Here is a 13,853-nt window from a genome sequence, read left to right as displayed (position 1 = left end):
ACTTCTAATGAACATTTAATGTTGGGCTCACTAAAAAGACTAAAGTTAGGGCTGGACCCGGTGGCTCACACCTACAATTCCAGCACTTTGGGAGGCTGAGGTGGGTGGACCGCTTCAGCTCAGGAGTTTGAGACCAGCTTGGGCAACGTGGTGAAACCCCATCTCTATAAAAAAATACAAAAATTAGCTGGGCATGGTGGTGCATGCCTGTGGTCCCAGCTACTTGGGGGGCTGAGGTGGGAGGATTGTTTGAGTCCGGGAGGGAGGTCAAGGCTGCAGTGAGCCGCGCTTGTGCCACTGCAGTCCTGCCTGGGTGACAAAGTGAGACCCTGTCTCAAAAAGCAACAACAATAAAAAACAAAACCGACTAAAGTTAGGAGTTGTCAAGTTCTCCATGGGAAGATCATCACAGTTCAGTATAACAGCTAATGAGCACTTAAGCGTGCCAGGGATGGTGCTAAGCAGTCTCATCACAAAATAGGGGAAGCAATAGTGCCCACCTCCTGGTGCTGTTGTGAAGATGTACTTAGTACACGCAAAATATATATAGTCATGTCAGCACATATTAAATATTTAATATATGTCAGCTATTGCTATCATCATCATTATTTTTGCTTCTTTTCTCTCATTTTGCAATTATATATCAAGGTAAACCACGCCCTCCCTCCCCCGCCAAAAGAAAAAAGGACAGTTGCAGCTGTTTCCTTGGAGGAATCAGTCTAGACAATCACAAATGGCACTAAAAAATAATACCTGTCCACGGAACTGATAAACATGCAGACCTGTCATGATCACCTCTCCCCTGGACAACTGCAAACAGCTTCCTAACTGGTGCGCCTGCATCTACTCTCACTGTACGACACATTTGTTTGCTACTCTAAAGCCAGAGGGCCGCCCTTGGTCCCCTTTGCTAAGGACAAGGAGCAAACTCCTTCAGCAGCTGCTACATGGTCTGGCCATGCCCTCCTCTCCAGCCTCATCTTCCACTTGGTCCCTGTCTTTCTGCTACGGTGCCATTAGCTCCTTCCAGCCCGCTAATGCACCGTGCTTCCCTCATCATGCAGCTTTCTCAGGATAGAATGCCTGTGGTTCTCCTGATGCCCCTTGTCTAGCGAATTCTGACTTGTCTTTCAGATCTTAACTCACCCATTTCCTCCTCTGGGAGACCCTGGCTGGCCCCAGGGATGGGCTGACCTTCTGTCATCTGCCACCTGGTGCTCAGCACCTTCCCTTGCATACTCGGCTTCCCTCCGTGGGCTTAACGCCTACCCTGCCCACTAAGATGCTTCCTCCAGGAGGGCACTGGCTGTGTCTGTGTTGCTCGATATTGAGACCCCAGTGCCAGTCCAGTCCCTGATGATCAATAAACATGTATGGATGAATGGATGAAGAGCTAACAGTCATGACATCCAATTCAGTAAATGGTAGGCCCATATGGCAGTAACATAGTATCAAAAAGAAAAACCTAAAGAACAAAACATAGGAAGTCTGTTTATCTCACATAAACATGCCTACAAGCGACCTTCATCATCTGAACACACATTATCCAAATCCCCAGTAATGATGTTGTTAAGGAGGTGAAGCTGCACTAAATAAAAGCATTCGACAATGAACAGACTCTTTAAAAAATGGTCACCACTTGGCTGGGTGCGGTGGCTCACGCCTGTAATCCCAGCACTTTGGGAAGCCGAGGTGGGTGGATCATGAGGTCAGGAGTTCGAGACCAGCCTGACCAACGTGGTGAAACCCCATCTCTACTAAGAATACAAAAATTAGCCAGGCATGGTGGCAAATGCCTGTAATCCCAGGTACTCAGGAGGTTGAGGCAGGAGAATTGCTTCAACCCGGGAGGCAGAGGTTGCAGTGAGCCGAGATCATACCACTGTACTCCAGCTTGGGCGACAGAGTGAGACTCTGTCTCAAAAAAAAAAAAAAAAAAAAAAAAAAAAAGGTCACCACTCAAACATTGCTCACTGCTTAACACTGGCATCTGCAATCCCCATCTTTCCTCTTTAATTAGTCTTCTGATTGTCTAGTGTTTCATTTGGCAATGTAATGGTTAGAGAAGTAGCTAGATATGCAGGGTCTCTTAAAGTCCAAGGGTGTGACGTGGGAGAACTGATCAAATCACAGCAAGGCAAAGGTGGGCCCTATAAATAAGCAATCAACTGGGCTGGGTGTGGTGGCTTACGCCTGTAATCCCAGCACTTTGGAAGGCAGAGGCCAGTGGATCACCTGAGGCCAGGAGATCAAGACCAGCCTGGCCAACATGGTCAAACCCCATCTCTACTAAAAATGCAAAAATTGGCTGGGTGTGGTGGCAAATGCCTGTAATCCCAGCTACTCGGGAGGCTGAGGCAGGAGAATCACTTGAATCTGGGAGGCAGAGGCTGCAGTGAGTTGAGATCGTGCCACTACATTCCAGCCTAGGCAACATAGTGAGACTTTGTCTAAAAAATAAATAAGTAAATAAATAAATAAATAAATAAGAGAGCAACTGAAAATGGAAAAGGATGGTGAAACAGCAGGTTTTTAATATTCAAATCAAGAGAGAATGACTTGAATATTAAAGGATTAAGACATATTCTTAGGAAATCTAATGATGCCTTGAATCATTTCGTAAAAATTACATTTTTAGCTTTGTAGTCTAAAAGTTAAACATGACGTGATGTTTAAAGACACTAACAAATTTGTGTGGGAAAATTATTCCCAAGAAACAGGATAAGACTTGACTGTCTATTCTAAGAATAAGCACCTAAATTTTATTCAATATAACTTATCTTCATAATCGGAGGTTCTTTTTTTCTTTTTCTTTTTTTTTTTGAGATGAAGTTTCGCTCTTGTTGTCCAGGCTGGAGTGCAATGGCACGATCTTGGCTCACTGCAACCTCTGCCTCCTGGGTTCAAGCGATCCTCCTACCTCAGCCTCTCAAGTAGCTGAATTACAGGCATGTGCCACCATGTCTGGCTAATTTTGTATTTTTAGTAGAGATGGGGTTTCACCATGTTGGCCAGGCTGGTCTGGAACTCCTGACCTCACGTAATCCACCTGCCTCGGCCTCTCGAAGTGCTGGGATTACAGGTGTGAGCCACCGCACCCGGCAAAGGTTCTTATTTCAAAGTAACACTCCGGTCAGAAATTCCCCTCTACCGATCATCTAAATATTTTATGTATATTTTAAATGCATGCATTAAAAATTGATGTATTCTAGGATAAATGCAAGCTCCTGTATACATGATGCTGCACAGTCTATACAACTTAAACACAGAGCTTACAAGTCATCAGTTTCCTGAACGCCAGTGTATTCTTGTTCCCTTATATACAACTAGGCAGGATATTGGCTTTTTCAAGTTTTTGGAGTTTTGTTTCTTTTCGCCAGAGAATGATAAAACGTGTTTTGCTTTAGTTTAAGCAGATCACCATAGGCAGCAAGTGGACAATCTACTCAACTTCCAAAGCATTTACCTAGAAATCTATATTTTAAGATTAGTTTGCAAAAACCACCATAGATACAATACCTGTGAGTGCTTTTCCTTTTTTCCTATAGCAAACGCCAAAGATGATGGCAGCCACTAGGGCCACAGACGCGAAGAGAAGCAGAATTATTAAACCGGGCAAGTAAACGTAGGGTTCTGTATTGGAAGAAAATGAGAAATATGGTATTAAAGATTCTTTAATTTTACGCAGTTGAAAAACAAATCCCGGTAAATCAAACCTCAGAATCAAAAATGTTGCTCTAGGATAGCAGAAGTGACAGTCCCCACCCCTGGCTGCCCTTTGTCCGTGAGCACTCACGTTCCGAAGGGTGAGATCCACAATCTCAGCCAGCCCTGCTCAGTCCGGTTTCACTCCACGGGAGAGCAGCCAGGGCCATTACAGTGTTTCTACCTTAGAACAGCTCTCATCATGCTCACCACATCACCCAGTCTCATTTTGGCTAACCTCCGGAACCCTTCAGTATCCCCAGATGAATGACCTCTGCAGACAAAAGGAGCTTCTTCTATCTCTTTCCTAATAGCAACAGGGCACCAGGGATTTGCTGGTCATGAGAACAAAACGACAGCCATCCTGTGAAATATTTCTGTAGTTTTCATCCCCGACACCACGTGGACCCAACCATTTTCTTCATCCCTCCCTGATCACTTCTTTGCTAGAATCCTTGTTCAAAACTCTTGATTTACGTGACCTGATTTCCTGGACTCCTACTTTTCCTCTCCTCTTTTTTAAAATAACTTTTTATTCCTTCAGTTATATTTAATGTTATCTGCCAAATGGTCTTTAAAAAAGTTTGCTCTGATTGTGTAACTCCACATGCAGAATGCTTTAATGTCTTCCTGTTTCCCAAAACATCAAGGCCAAACCCCTGAGTTCTTGGTCAAAGCCTGTTAACCCGGTTGTTCTGTGGCCTGTTCTCTTTCCTCATCTAAAAGGTCTCCTTGCCACTTAAGCCATCTCTTCCGATATCGGGACCCACACCTCCACACTGTCCTGCTCACCAAGTAACCAGCCTCCACCATCAACTTTCCGGCAATCTGAAACTCTACTTAAGATTAATTTAACGTGGCTGGGCGCAGTGACTCACTCCTGTAATCCTAGCACTTTGGGAGGCCAAGGCAGGCAGATCACCTGAGGCCAGGAGTTTGAGACCAGCCTGGCCAACATGGTGAAACCCTGTCTCTACTAAAAATACAAAAATTAGCTGGGCCTGACGGTGCATGCCTGTAATCCCAGCTACTCAGGAGGCTGAGGCTGGAGAATCGCTTGAACCCGGGAGTTGGAGGTTGCAGTGAGCTGATACCATGCCACTGCGCTCCAGCCTGGGTGACAGAGTGAGACTCTGTCTCAAAAGGGGGGGAAAAAAAAAGATTAATTTAATCTACAACATGTTCCATAGATAATGATAGCTAGATCCTAACAATTTGGGGAGATGACCAAAATCTCCTCATAGACACCCTCACTTGTGACCACCATCGTCCCACCATGTTGGAGCATTTTAATTTATGTTTGCAGCTCTATTTTCTTTTTATGTATATTAAAACATTATTAGTTACCCCCAATCCAGTGTAGAAAATTATCAAGGAAACAACATACCTGGAATTAAAATACTGATTAAAATGAAATATTGAGCTGACCATGCACAGGATGAAATAAAAGGGGAGAGGACACCCGCAAATCCATGAGCCATCTAGGAGGGATCTAAACCAGCTGACTACCCTGGGGCACATCTATCAACCAACAGGCTCTTTTTAAACATACCATTTGGTGGTTTTCTAGCTGGCAGAGAAGAACTGCAAACCACATCGGATTTCTCTGTCCCATGATGTTCTACTGTCTTTCCAAGGAAGGTACAGCTGTGGGGGAAAAGGTAGTTCAGTGCTTTGGTTTTATATGCTTGTTTTTTAAAGAAATGAACAAATGCAAGACTCTCCCAGATTGCCAGCTCCTTCAGGAGAGGAACTGATGCCTTCTTGGTCATTTGAATCCTCTGTGCCTTCCACAGGGAGGAGAACAGCACAAGATGGGACAAACAAATAAACAAAAGCAAATGCTGCCTGTGTTCTCTGACAGCTACTCTGAGATTGTGGTCAACAAAGGAGCACAGCAGAGTCTTCAGGAAAGAATATTCTGGCCGTGCCTGGATGGCTCAGGCTTGTCATCCTAGCACTTTGGGAGGCTGAGGCAAGAAGACTGCTTGAGCCCAGGAATTAGAGACTAACCTGGACAACATGGTGAAACCTTGTCTCTACAAAAAATTTAAAAATTAGCTGGGTGTGGTGTATGTGCCTGTGGTCTCAGCTGCTGTGGAGGCAAGGGCAGGAGGATTGCCTGAGCCCAGGAGGTTGAAGCTGCAGTGAGCCGTGTTTGTACCACTGTACTTCAGCCTGGGCAACAGAGCAAGATCATGTCTCAAGAAAAAAAAAACAACGCATATTCCAATAGCTTCAATTACATGGTTAAGTGACATACTTTTGCTGACTGCTTTTTTTGAAAAACACAGAAAATCCTCTTGAACATAAAATTTGGATAAGTGAATCAGAAAATAAACATTTATTTATGTATTTTAATTTAATTTTCATTGTTTAAAAATGTGAGATGGGGTCTTGCTATGTTGCCCAGGCTGTTCTCAAACTCCTGGGCTCAAGCAAACCTCCTGCCTCAGACTCCTGAGTAGCTGGGATTACAGGCATGCGCCACCATGCCCAGCAGAAAATAAACATTTAATAAGAAATATACAGGGAACTGAAAGAATCATTATGTTGATTATTGGTATTCAACAATGAGCATGCGATGAAAGGACCCATGAATTCCACTATAGATTTACTCACATACATGAGAAATCATATATATATGAGATTCTTCATTAAAAAATTATGTATTACTCTGAAAGACTGGGAACAACCTAAGTGACTATCAATAAAGAACTTATTACATAACTTACGGTACAGCTCTACAATGAAATACTATGCAGCTGTGAAAAGCCATGAAAATCATGAACTGGTGAACTAATATAGAAAAAGCTTCAGGATATACTATGTGAAAAAAAAACCCACGATGTTTGCAGCATGCAAACATTTATATAAACAGGAGGCTTCTATATGTATACAAACACACACAAATAACTGGATGAACAAATCAGTGATGTTGGGAAGTCAGCAGAAGTAGGTGTGACCACTGAATAAATGTTATAAATCATTTTCAACCAAACAAGGTTAGAAAAAGCTGCAACCATAAGTCACAGATTACCAAATCTAAAAAGTCACACGAAGTTCCTGTCACACATAGGGCTGAAGAATTAGTTTGACTGGTTTATTTTCCCCGAGCTGAATGGACAGACTTTTTCCATTTTGAACGTGGCTTCAAGAGGAAGCCTAACCCAACAGAATCCATCTGTTTTCAACCCAGACGAGACAGTGGAGGTTGAGTTGTTTAAAAACCATCTCTTCTGACTCCTTTGTTGTCACTTACTTGGTCCAGGGTCTGCATTTATCCGTGGAGGAAAAGGCATCAGAGAAGTAGCCTGCAAGGCAAGGTTTGCATACCGTGTCCTTGTTGAGCTGCACTGTGAGAAAAAAAAAAAGCCCAGACAGAACAAACAAAAAACAAACGAGGTCACTTAGAGATCATCCAGGCTGGGACTTCAGAGGACTGGAGGTGAGGCGCTGCCCCTCTCTGCCCTCACCTCCCACCTCTGTACCCACCCGTGTCTAACTTCTTCAGCTCCCACAGGCTTGGGCCCACAAAGCAGTTCTGACCCCAGCAGTGAGTTATGGAACCACGCTCAGAAAGGTAACTGGCTTGATGTCGGGCCACTAACACTGGTATGTGATGTCCAGGTCAGGCTAGCTCTGGTCCTGACCTTTTGTTGTTCTGAGCCACTTCCCTGGTCACCGACACTTTGTTTCCTAGTCTGGGAGCCGATGTTGACTGCTCCTGCTATCTGTCTCTTGTTTTCCCCCATGCACCTGCCAGCTAGCCCAGCCTCTGTCTGCAGGGAAGGGCAGACCCACTACTGCTTTGAAGGGAAACTCACTGTCCTGACCTCTTCTAATGAGCTTAATCTCCTCAGTCCAAATATCAAGAGTGTCAACAAAGTTTTCTCAGTTAAAAAAAGAAGACGAGGAAGAACCCCACAGGTCTCTTTCCCTGCAACCAAGGGTTGGTATCAAACATTTTCTATAAAGGGTCATAGAGTAAATATCTGAGGCTTTGCAGGCTTATGGTCTCTGCTGCAGCTACTCATAGCATGAAAGCAGTCCAACAATACATTAAAAACAATGGATGAGGGTGTGTTCCAATAAAACTTCACTGATAAACACAGTGGCACAATGGATGTTAGACCCCTTCCTTAATGGACAGCGTTGAAAGCAGGAGCTGATCCTGGTTAGTGAACTGACTTGACTCTCATATTCTTCATGAACTACACTGTCAAAATAAATGTCTCAGGTTTCCTATGCCTATTCCCTGTACGGCAATCCACACACGATGATTCTTTGGTAAGTCCCAAGAAGAACATTGGCTACTATGTGATATCATAATCAGGCAACTGGCTGGTGCCCAAACCACAAATTACTCCTGTAATTAGTAGCACTTCCGTGATTTACTTTCATGAATAAAACACTAAAAAAAGGAATTAAATTTTCTTTGTCCAAAGTCAAGTATGAAGTATACTCTTGATTTCTGCAATTTGGCTGGCTAAGTAGGGTACCCGCTCCTTCACCCAGCAATTTGATTTGCCTTGAATCTTTATTAAGAAGAGCCCAGTTGACATCTAATAACTCACATTAATTTGAACAGCTTTTTAAAAGAGAAGCACAATCTAGAGTTGTGAGAAGCCCTCAAAATCGAAGAGATGGGGGCTAACAGGCATACAAAGGGTTAAGGGTGTTAATTTCCCCATAGCTTGACTTCCATATGACTGTTAGTAACACTGACCTGCCAGAAGCATCCTGCAGGATCCTTTCCTTGCTCCCTTTCATAATCACACTTTTCCCACTTTACAAAAGATATACTTCTTAGCCACCCCATAGTTTGCTGCTACGCTGCCAAACCTCTGAGAAGCCGAACAAAGTGACAAGTGGAAACACTGGGGATGGCAGAGCTCCTGCACCCCCCCGGCACAGCTCCCACCTTTCCCACTCTATGAAGGGCAAAAGCAGGATGATAGAAATGGGGCAGCTGCGATCAGGCTGAGTTGTTCTGAATTGAAATTATGCAGGGTGGGGCAGGAGTGAAACTTCCATTCATCTACCCCTTCCCCTCTATCCTCAACCTATTTTGTCCAAAAATGAACCCACTTCCAAAGGTACAAGGCAGAGAGAATGTCTAATAGAATCCCTGATGTGACATGTTGGTGAAAACCTGGAGGAAAGGCGCCGGGCCTCTTCTATTTTAGAATCAGAATTCAGAGGGAGTTGGCTGTGATAGGGAGATCCATTTTAACAATTAAAAAATCAAGTCAGACTTTTTGTGAGAAAGCACATCTGGTTTAGTCAATGCATTTGATAATAAGGACCGAATGTGTCAGTTAGACTCTTTGATGGACATTTTCCCTGATATGAATTGAAATGGATAATATTTTAATTCTCCCAACCCTGTCCAAGTATTTTGGGTTAAAACCAGGTGCCTCTAATAGGCATAAACAATCATTTGTTAAGTCTTGGAAAAAACCGCTTTTGTTATACTTCCTAGAAGTCAGGAAAGCAAATTACTCTAAGAAATACTTTTTCAACTCAAAAGGATTTATATTTCTTTACTTTCAACAAAATTGAAGGACACAATTGAATTCTCAACTGATAGATCATTAAAAATAACTTCTGATATCACATCAGTAGGTGAGCCTGGACACATAAATCAGAAGGTACTGAAAAAAATTGAGGGACACACCTATAACCAAAGTGTTTCGTTTGCCATTCAGTTATTTATGTGAACAAATTTCTCAGCACTTACATACATAAAAACAAAAAGTAGAAACAGAATTGATGTTGAATGCTGTTGCATTTTAGCAATAAGTAATATTCAGCCACAAATATATGAAATGGAAAAACGATCCCACTCATTATAGAGGTCAGAAGTTCTTACTTTTATGATTATAATATAGCAAAATAGGATATATTCATTTTTGACCAATTGTGTAATAATAAATGCAGTGACAACTTGGTCCAGAAGAAATGTTTTTAACCCTCAGTCAAAGTAAATATTTAAAAATTAAGATTTTGACCAGGTGTGGTGGCTCATGCCTATAATCCCAGCCCAGCACTTTGGGAGGCGGAGGTGGGCAGATCACCTGAAGCCGGGAGTTCAAGACCAGCCTGACCAACGTAGAGAAACCCCACCTCTACTAAAAATACAAAATTAGCCAGGCGTGGTGTTGCATCCCTGTAATCCCAGTTATTCAAGAGGCTGAGGCAGGAGAATCGCTTGAACCTAGGAGGCAGAGGTTGCGGTGAGCCAAGATTGTGCCATTGCACTCCAGCCTGGGCAACAAGAGCAAAACTCCACCTCAAAATAAATAAATAAATAAAATAGATAAATTAAGATTTCAAATAGGTGCATATTTTTCAATATGTGCATATTTGAATATGAAAAGGTGATTAGTAAAAACTCTCCAAGCATAAAAAAAAATCAGGATAAAATTCTGTGGGGAAGGTGGAATGGATAGGAAACAAAAGGAGAGAAAGGAACTATGTAAACTGTCCAATAGTTAAATACAATTAGCGCATTTAAAAATGAATCATAGTGGGCATCAAATGGCCATGGTGTTTACATTCCCTTGGATTCGTTTCTTCAGTGTTATCGTAGTTTTAATTCCCTGGTAACTAAGTCCTTATCAGTTCTTTAAACTTGTAACAAAACTTTTTAGATGTCAACTTAAAAACGTGCTGGGGTGGGGGATGCATGGTTTTTCCAAAATTCTAATGGGTGCACACTTTTCAAAAATGTCCAACCACCCCTGCACTATCCTGCTGGCTCCTAAGTGCGGATCCCAGGTTTCCACAGATGGAGGAGCCCCAGCGCCCCGTGGCCATGGTCAGAGCATGTAGGCAAATTGCCCGAAGTCCCTTTGAAGAACCTAAGCCAAGGATTCATTCTCAGGTCTTGCCTGGGCCTGCATCTCGTGGAAAACCAGCCCCCACCTTTCCCCATCCCTCAGGTTCCTCCAATGCTGCCTAGCACCCTGGAGCTTTCTTGCTGCTATTATTATGAAGACTGTCTCAAAGCTGGCTTTGCATGGCTCAGCAAGAGCCGACAGACGCACACATCCAACCCGTACACGGGTGCTGGGCGCCCAGGCCCGGCGCGCACTCGGTGTTGCGGCGGCAGCACTCGCAGTCCTGGCTCCAGTGGTACCCAGCCGTGCACGCGCAGCGCCGGGGGGTCGTGCTGTTGCCGGCGTCCACGGCCACCAGGGCCTTGCCTGCGGGAGACAAGAGACAGGTCAGTGGCCAGGGAGGGGCAGGCAGCCCAGACACACCGCCCACGACTGCACTATCCAACATCCAGCCCAGAGCAGCAGCCCGCCTGGCAGGCCCTCAGAGTGAATCACCAGGACACTGCTGGAGAAGTCCCAAGTTCCTCCTCGCACTTCCTGCACTGGCACGAAAACGTCACGGGGGTTCTTTCTCTCTCTCATCATTAAGAGTTTTGTGGGCTTTTTTAAAAAATCAATTTTCATGTTAGTAGAAAGATAAGGACTTGGGAATTGATGATCATTGAATGTTTTGGCAAATGCAGAAGGGTCACAGAGTTGAGCTTCCTCGTTTTTTGTAAATTCAAATGCCATATGTATAAGACTAACGTGAGTTTGGACCTTAGAGAACAGGGTTTCTGGAGGTTTAGGATTCATCTTAGGATCCTGAGGCATCCCAGGGTGAAAACGGGTTGCTGTGGAATTACATGTGTGGAGAGGGTACAGAGGCAGGCCCAGTGACGTGCTTGGAGTCAAACTCTCCTCAAGCACTCAGGGTAATATGCTTGTCTCTGTTTTTCACAACACATGGCCTTCTCGTTCCAAATCTCCTGGCCCCTTCCAGTTTTTCTGGAATGCAGGTACGTGGGAATTGATCTGTTGTAAACTACACACACACACACACACACACACACACATCTGTTATAAACTACATACACACACAAATATGAATCAAATTATTGATCAATCAATAGTCCTCATTATTTGCAAATTCATATTTGTGAATTCACCTACTCAATAAAATTTATTTGCACCCCAAAATCAATCCTCTTAGTACTTCTGCAGTCCTTCAGGGACAGAACCGTGTACATTTTGAGTTGCTCCACACTCAGGTTTCTGGCTGAGGTTGGGCCAAGCGATGCTCTGCCTTCTTGTTTCAGCTCACAGAAGGTAAACAAGCATTTTGTTGGTGATTTCCCTGCTTACAACAGCCCCCAACTGTCGTGCTGAAGAGCTGTCTAGTGTTCTAAATGCAAGAAAGCTGTGGTGTGCCTTATGGAGAAAATAAGTGTGTTAGAGAAGCTTCGCTCAGGCATGAATTACAGTGCTGTTGGCCATGAGTGCAATGTTAATGAATCAACAACATGTATCAAATAAGGTGTCTTTAACAGAAACACACATGAAACAAGGTTATGTGGTGATCAATCCGTGACAGTGTGATGACTGGAGGCTTGCAGGAACCTCACCCTGTAATCCACTAGGAGTACTGGCTCAGGATTTGCTAATTCAGTGTTCATGGTGACTGTATAGAACATAACTACTGTGCATAACCACAGTCAACTGCACATATGTGCATGACCCCATACCCCCCAACATGATACAAAACAATCACATTATTTAAAACAGACCTTGTACCCTTCTAGGGCTCCTTCTCACCTGGATTGTCTAAACAGCCCCTGCACCTTATATTCCTGAATACTTATAGGAATTCCAAGGGAAAAACAAGCCAACAAACCAGAAACCCGCTGTCTCTTATTGTCTCAAGTTACAGCCGGTAGGGAGGGGACATTTCCTATTTCCAATTTTTATAGACCCAAGCTTGGTGACCATGGAGAAGTCCCCATTTCCTGCAGTGCCCACGCTTCCAAGGCCCCAGTCAGCTCTGCAACATCAAGGCCAAAATGCAGAAACATGTTCACAACACATAGGAACATCCACAGACACATGCCACTTCTCTGGAAAATTCCAACTACTCCTAGGATCCCATCTGAATGTAAACCTGGGTGGTGATGAATAATTTTGACATAATTAAAAATATTGTATGTAATGTACCAGATTTTTGGCTTTAATCAACTTTGGCAGTAGACAGAATGAATCTTTATTTCCAAGAGACAGCAATGAGTCAAGGTCATTACTAAGCAGTGGGAAATAAAAAAGCCTTGATCAGATGCTTCTGCTCAGTGGAGTTTCCATGTTACCTTCCCCAGCCAAAATCTGCCAGCTGTCCCCAGCACATTAGTCCTTTGTAGGGACATGGATGAAATTGGAAATCATCATTCTCAGTAAACTATCGCAAGGACAAAAAACCAAACACCGCATGTTCTCACTTATAGATGGGAATTGAACAATGAGAACACATGGACACAGGAAGGGGAACATCACACTCTGGGGACTGTTGTGGGGTGGGGGGAGGGGGGAGGGATAGCATTAGGAGATATACCTAATGCTAGATGACGAGTTAATGGGTGCAGCACACCAACATGGCACATGTATACATATGTAACTAACCTGCACATTGTGCACATGTACCCTAAAACTTAAAGTATAATAATAATAATAATAATAAAAGAAAAATGATGGTGTTAAAAGAAACACTTATTCTCTAATTCTGTCCATTGGGGAAAAAACTTCTATATACAAGGATCAATCCACTAGTGAGTCTTCTCTAGAATCCAGACTGATGTCACTAAATAAAATGTTCCTTTAAAAACAATCATGAATCCTTAGAGAAATGTCTGATTGTGTTAAGACAAGAATTGTGCAAGCTAAGCATGGAAGCAATAGATGCCTGGGCTGTATCAAAACACCTTGGGCCACCTCATAGAAATGTGACAATCTGAGCACCATTACAACCAGTTATTGCAGGCAGGGGACCACGGCTCACGCCTGTAATCCCAGCACTTTGGGAGGCCGAGGCGGGGGGATCACTTGAGGTCAGGAGTTCAGGACCAGCCTGGACACGCGGTGAAACGCCCTCTCTACTAAAAATACAAAAGTTAGCAGGGCATGGTGGCACATGCCTGTAATCGCAGCTACTTGGGAGGCCAAGGCAGGAGAATCGTTTGAACCCGGGAGGCCAAGGTTGCAGTGAGCTAAAATTGTGCCACTGCACTCCAGCCTGGGCGACAGAGCAAGACTCAAAAACAAACAAACAAACAAACAACA

The 13,853-nt window shown here is 43.7% G+C and overlaps 1 protein-coding gene across 1 annotated transcript in view; it reads right to left on the bottom strand.

Annotated features, from left to right (window-relative positions):
* Nucleotides 1-13,853, bottom strand: part of TNFRSF11A (TNF receptor superfamily member 11a) — a 62,220-nt gene that overhangs the window by 22,071 nt on the left and 26,296 nt on the right. Inside the window, exons 4-7 of the mRNA XM_054461291.2 lie at nucleotides 10,773-10,916; nucleotides 6,968-7,061; nucleotides 5,258-5,352; nucleotides 3,520-3,633 (exon numbers count right to left, since the gene is read on the bottom strand). Of these exons, the coding sequence (XP_054317266.2) occupies nucleotides 3,520-3,633; nucleotides 5,258-5,352; nucleotides 6,968-7,061; nucleotides 10,773-10,916 (447 nt within the window). The remainder of the gene's footprint in view (nucleotides 1-3,519; nucleotides 3,634-5,257; nucleotides 5,353-6,967; nucleotides 7,062-10,772; nucleotides 10,917-13,853) is intronic.

Source organism: Pongo pygmaeus, chromosome 17 (assembly GCF_028885625.2).
Source record: "Pongo pygmaeus isolate AG05252 chromosome 17, NHGRI_mPonPyg2-v2.0_pri, whole genome shotgun sequence".
NCBI lineage: Eukaryota > Metazoa > Chordata > Mammalia > Primates > Hominidae > Pongo > Pongo pygmaeus.
Note: the sequence above shows the minus strand (reverse complement) of the source record. Positions and strands in the feature narration are given on the sequence as shown.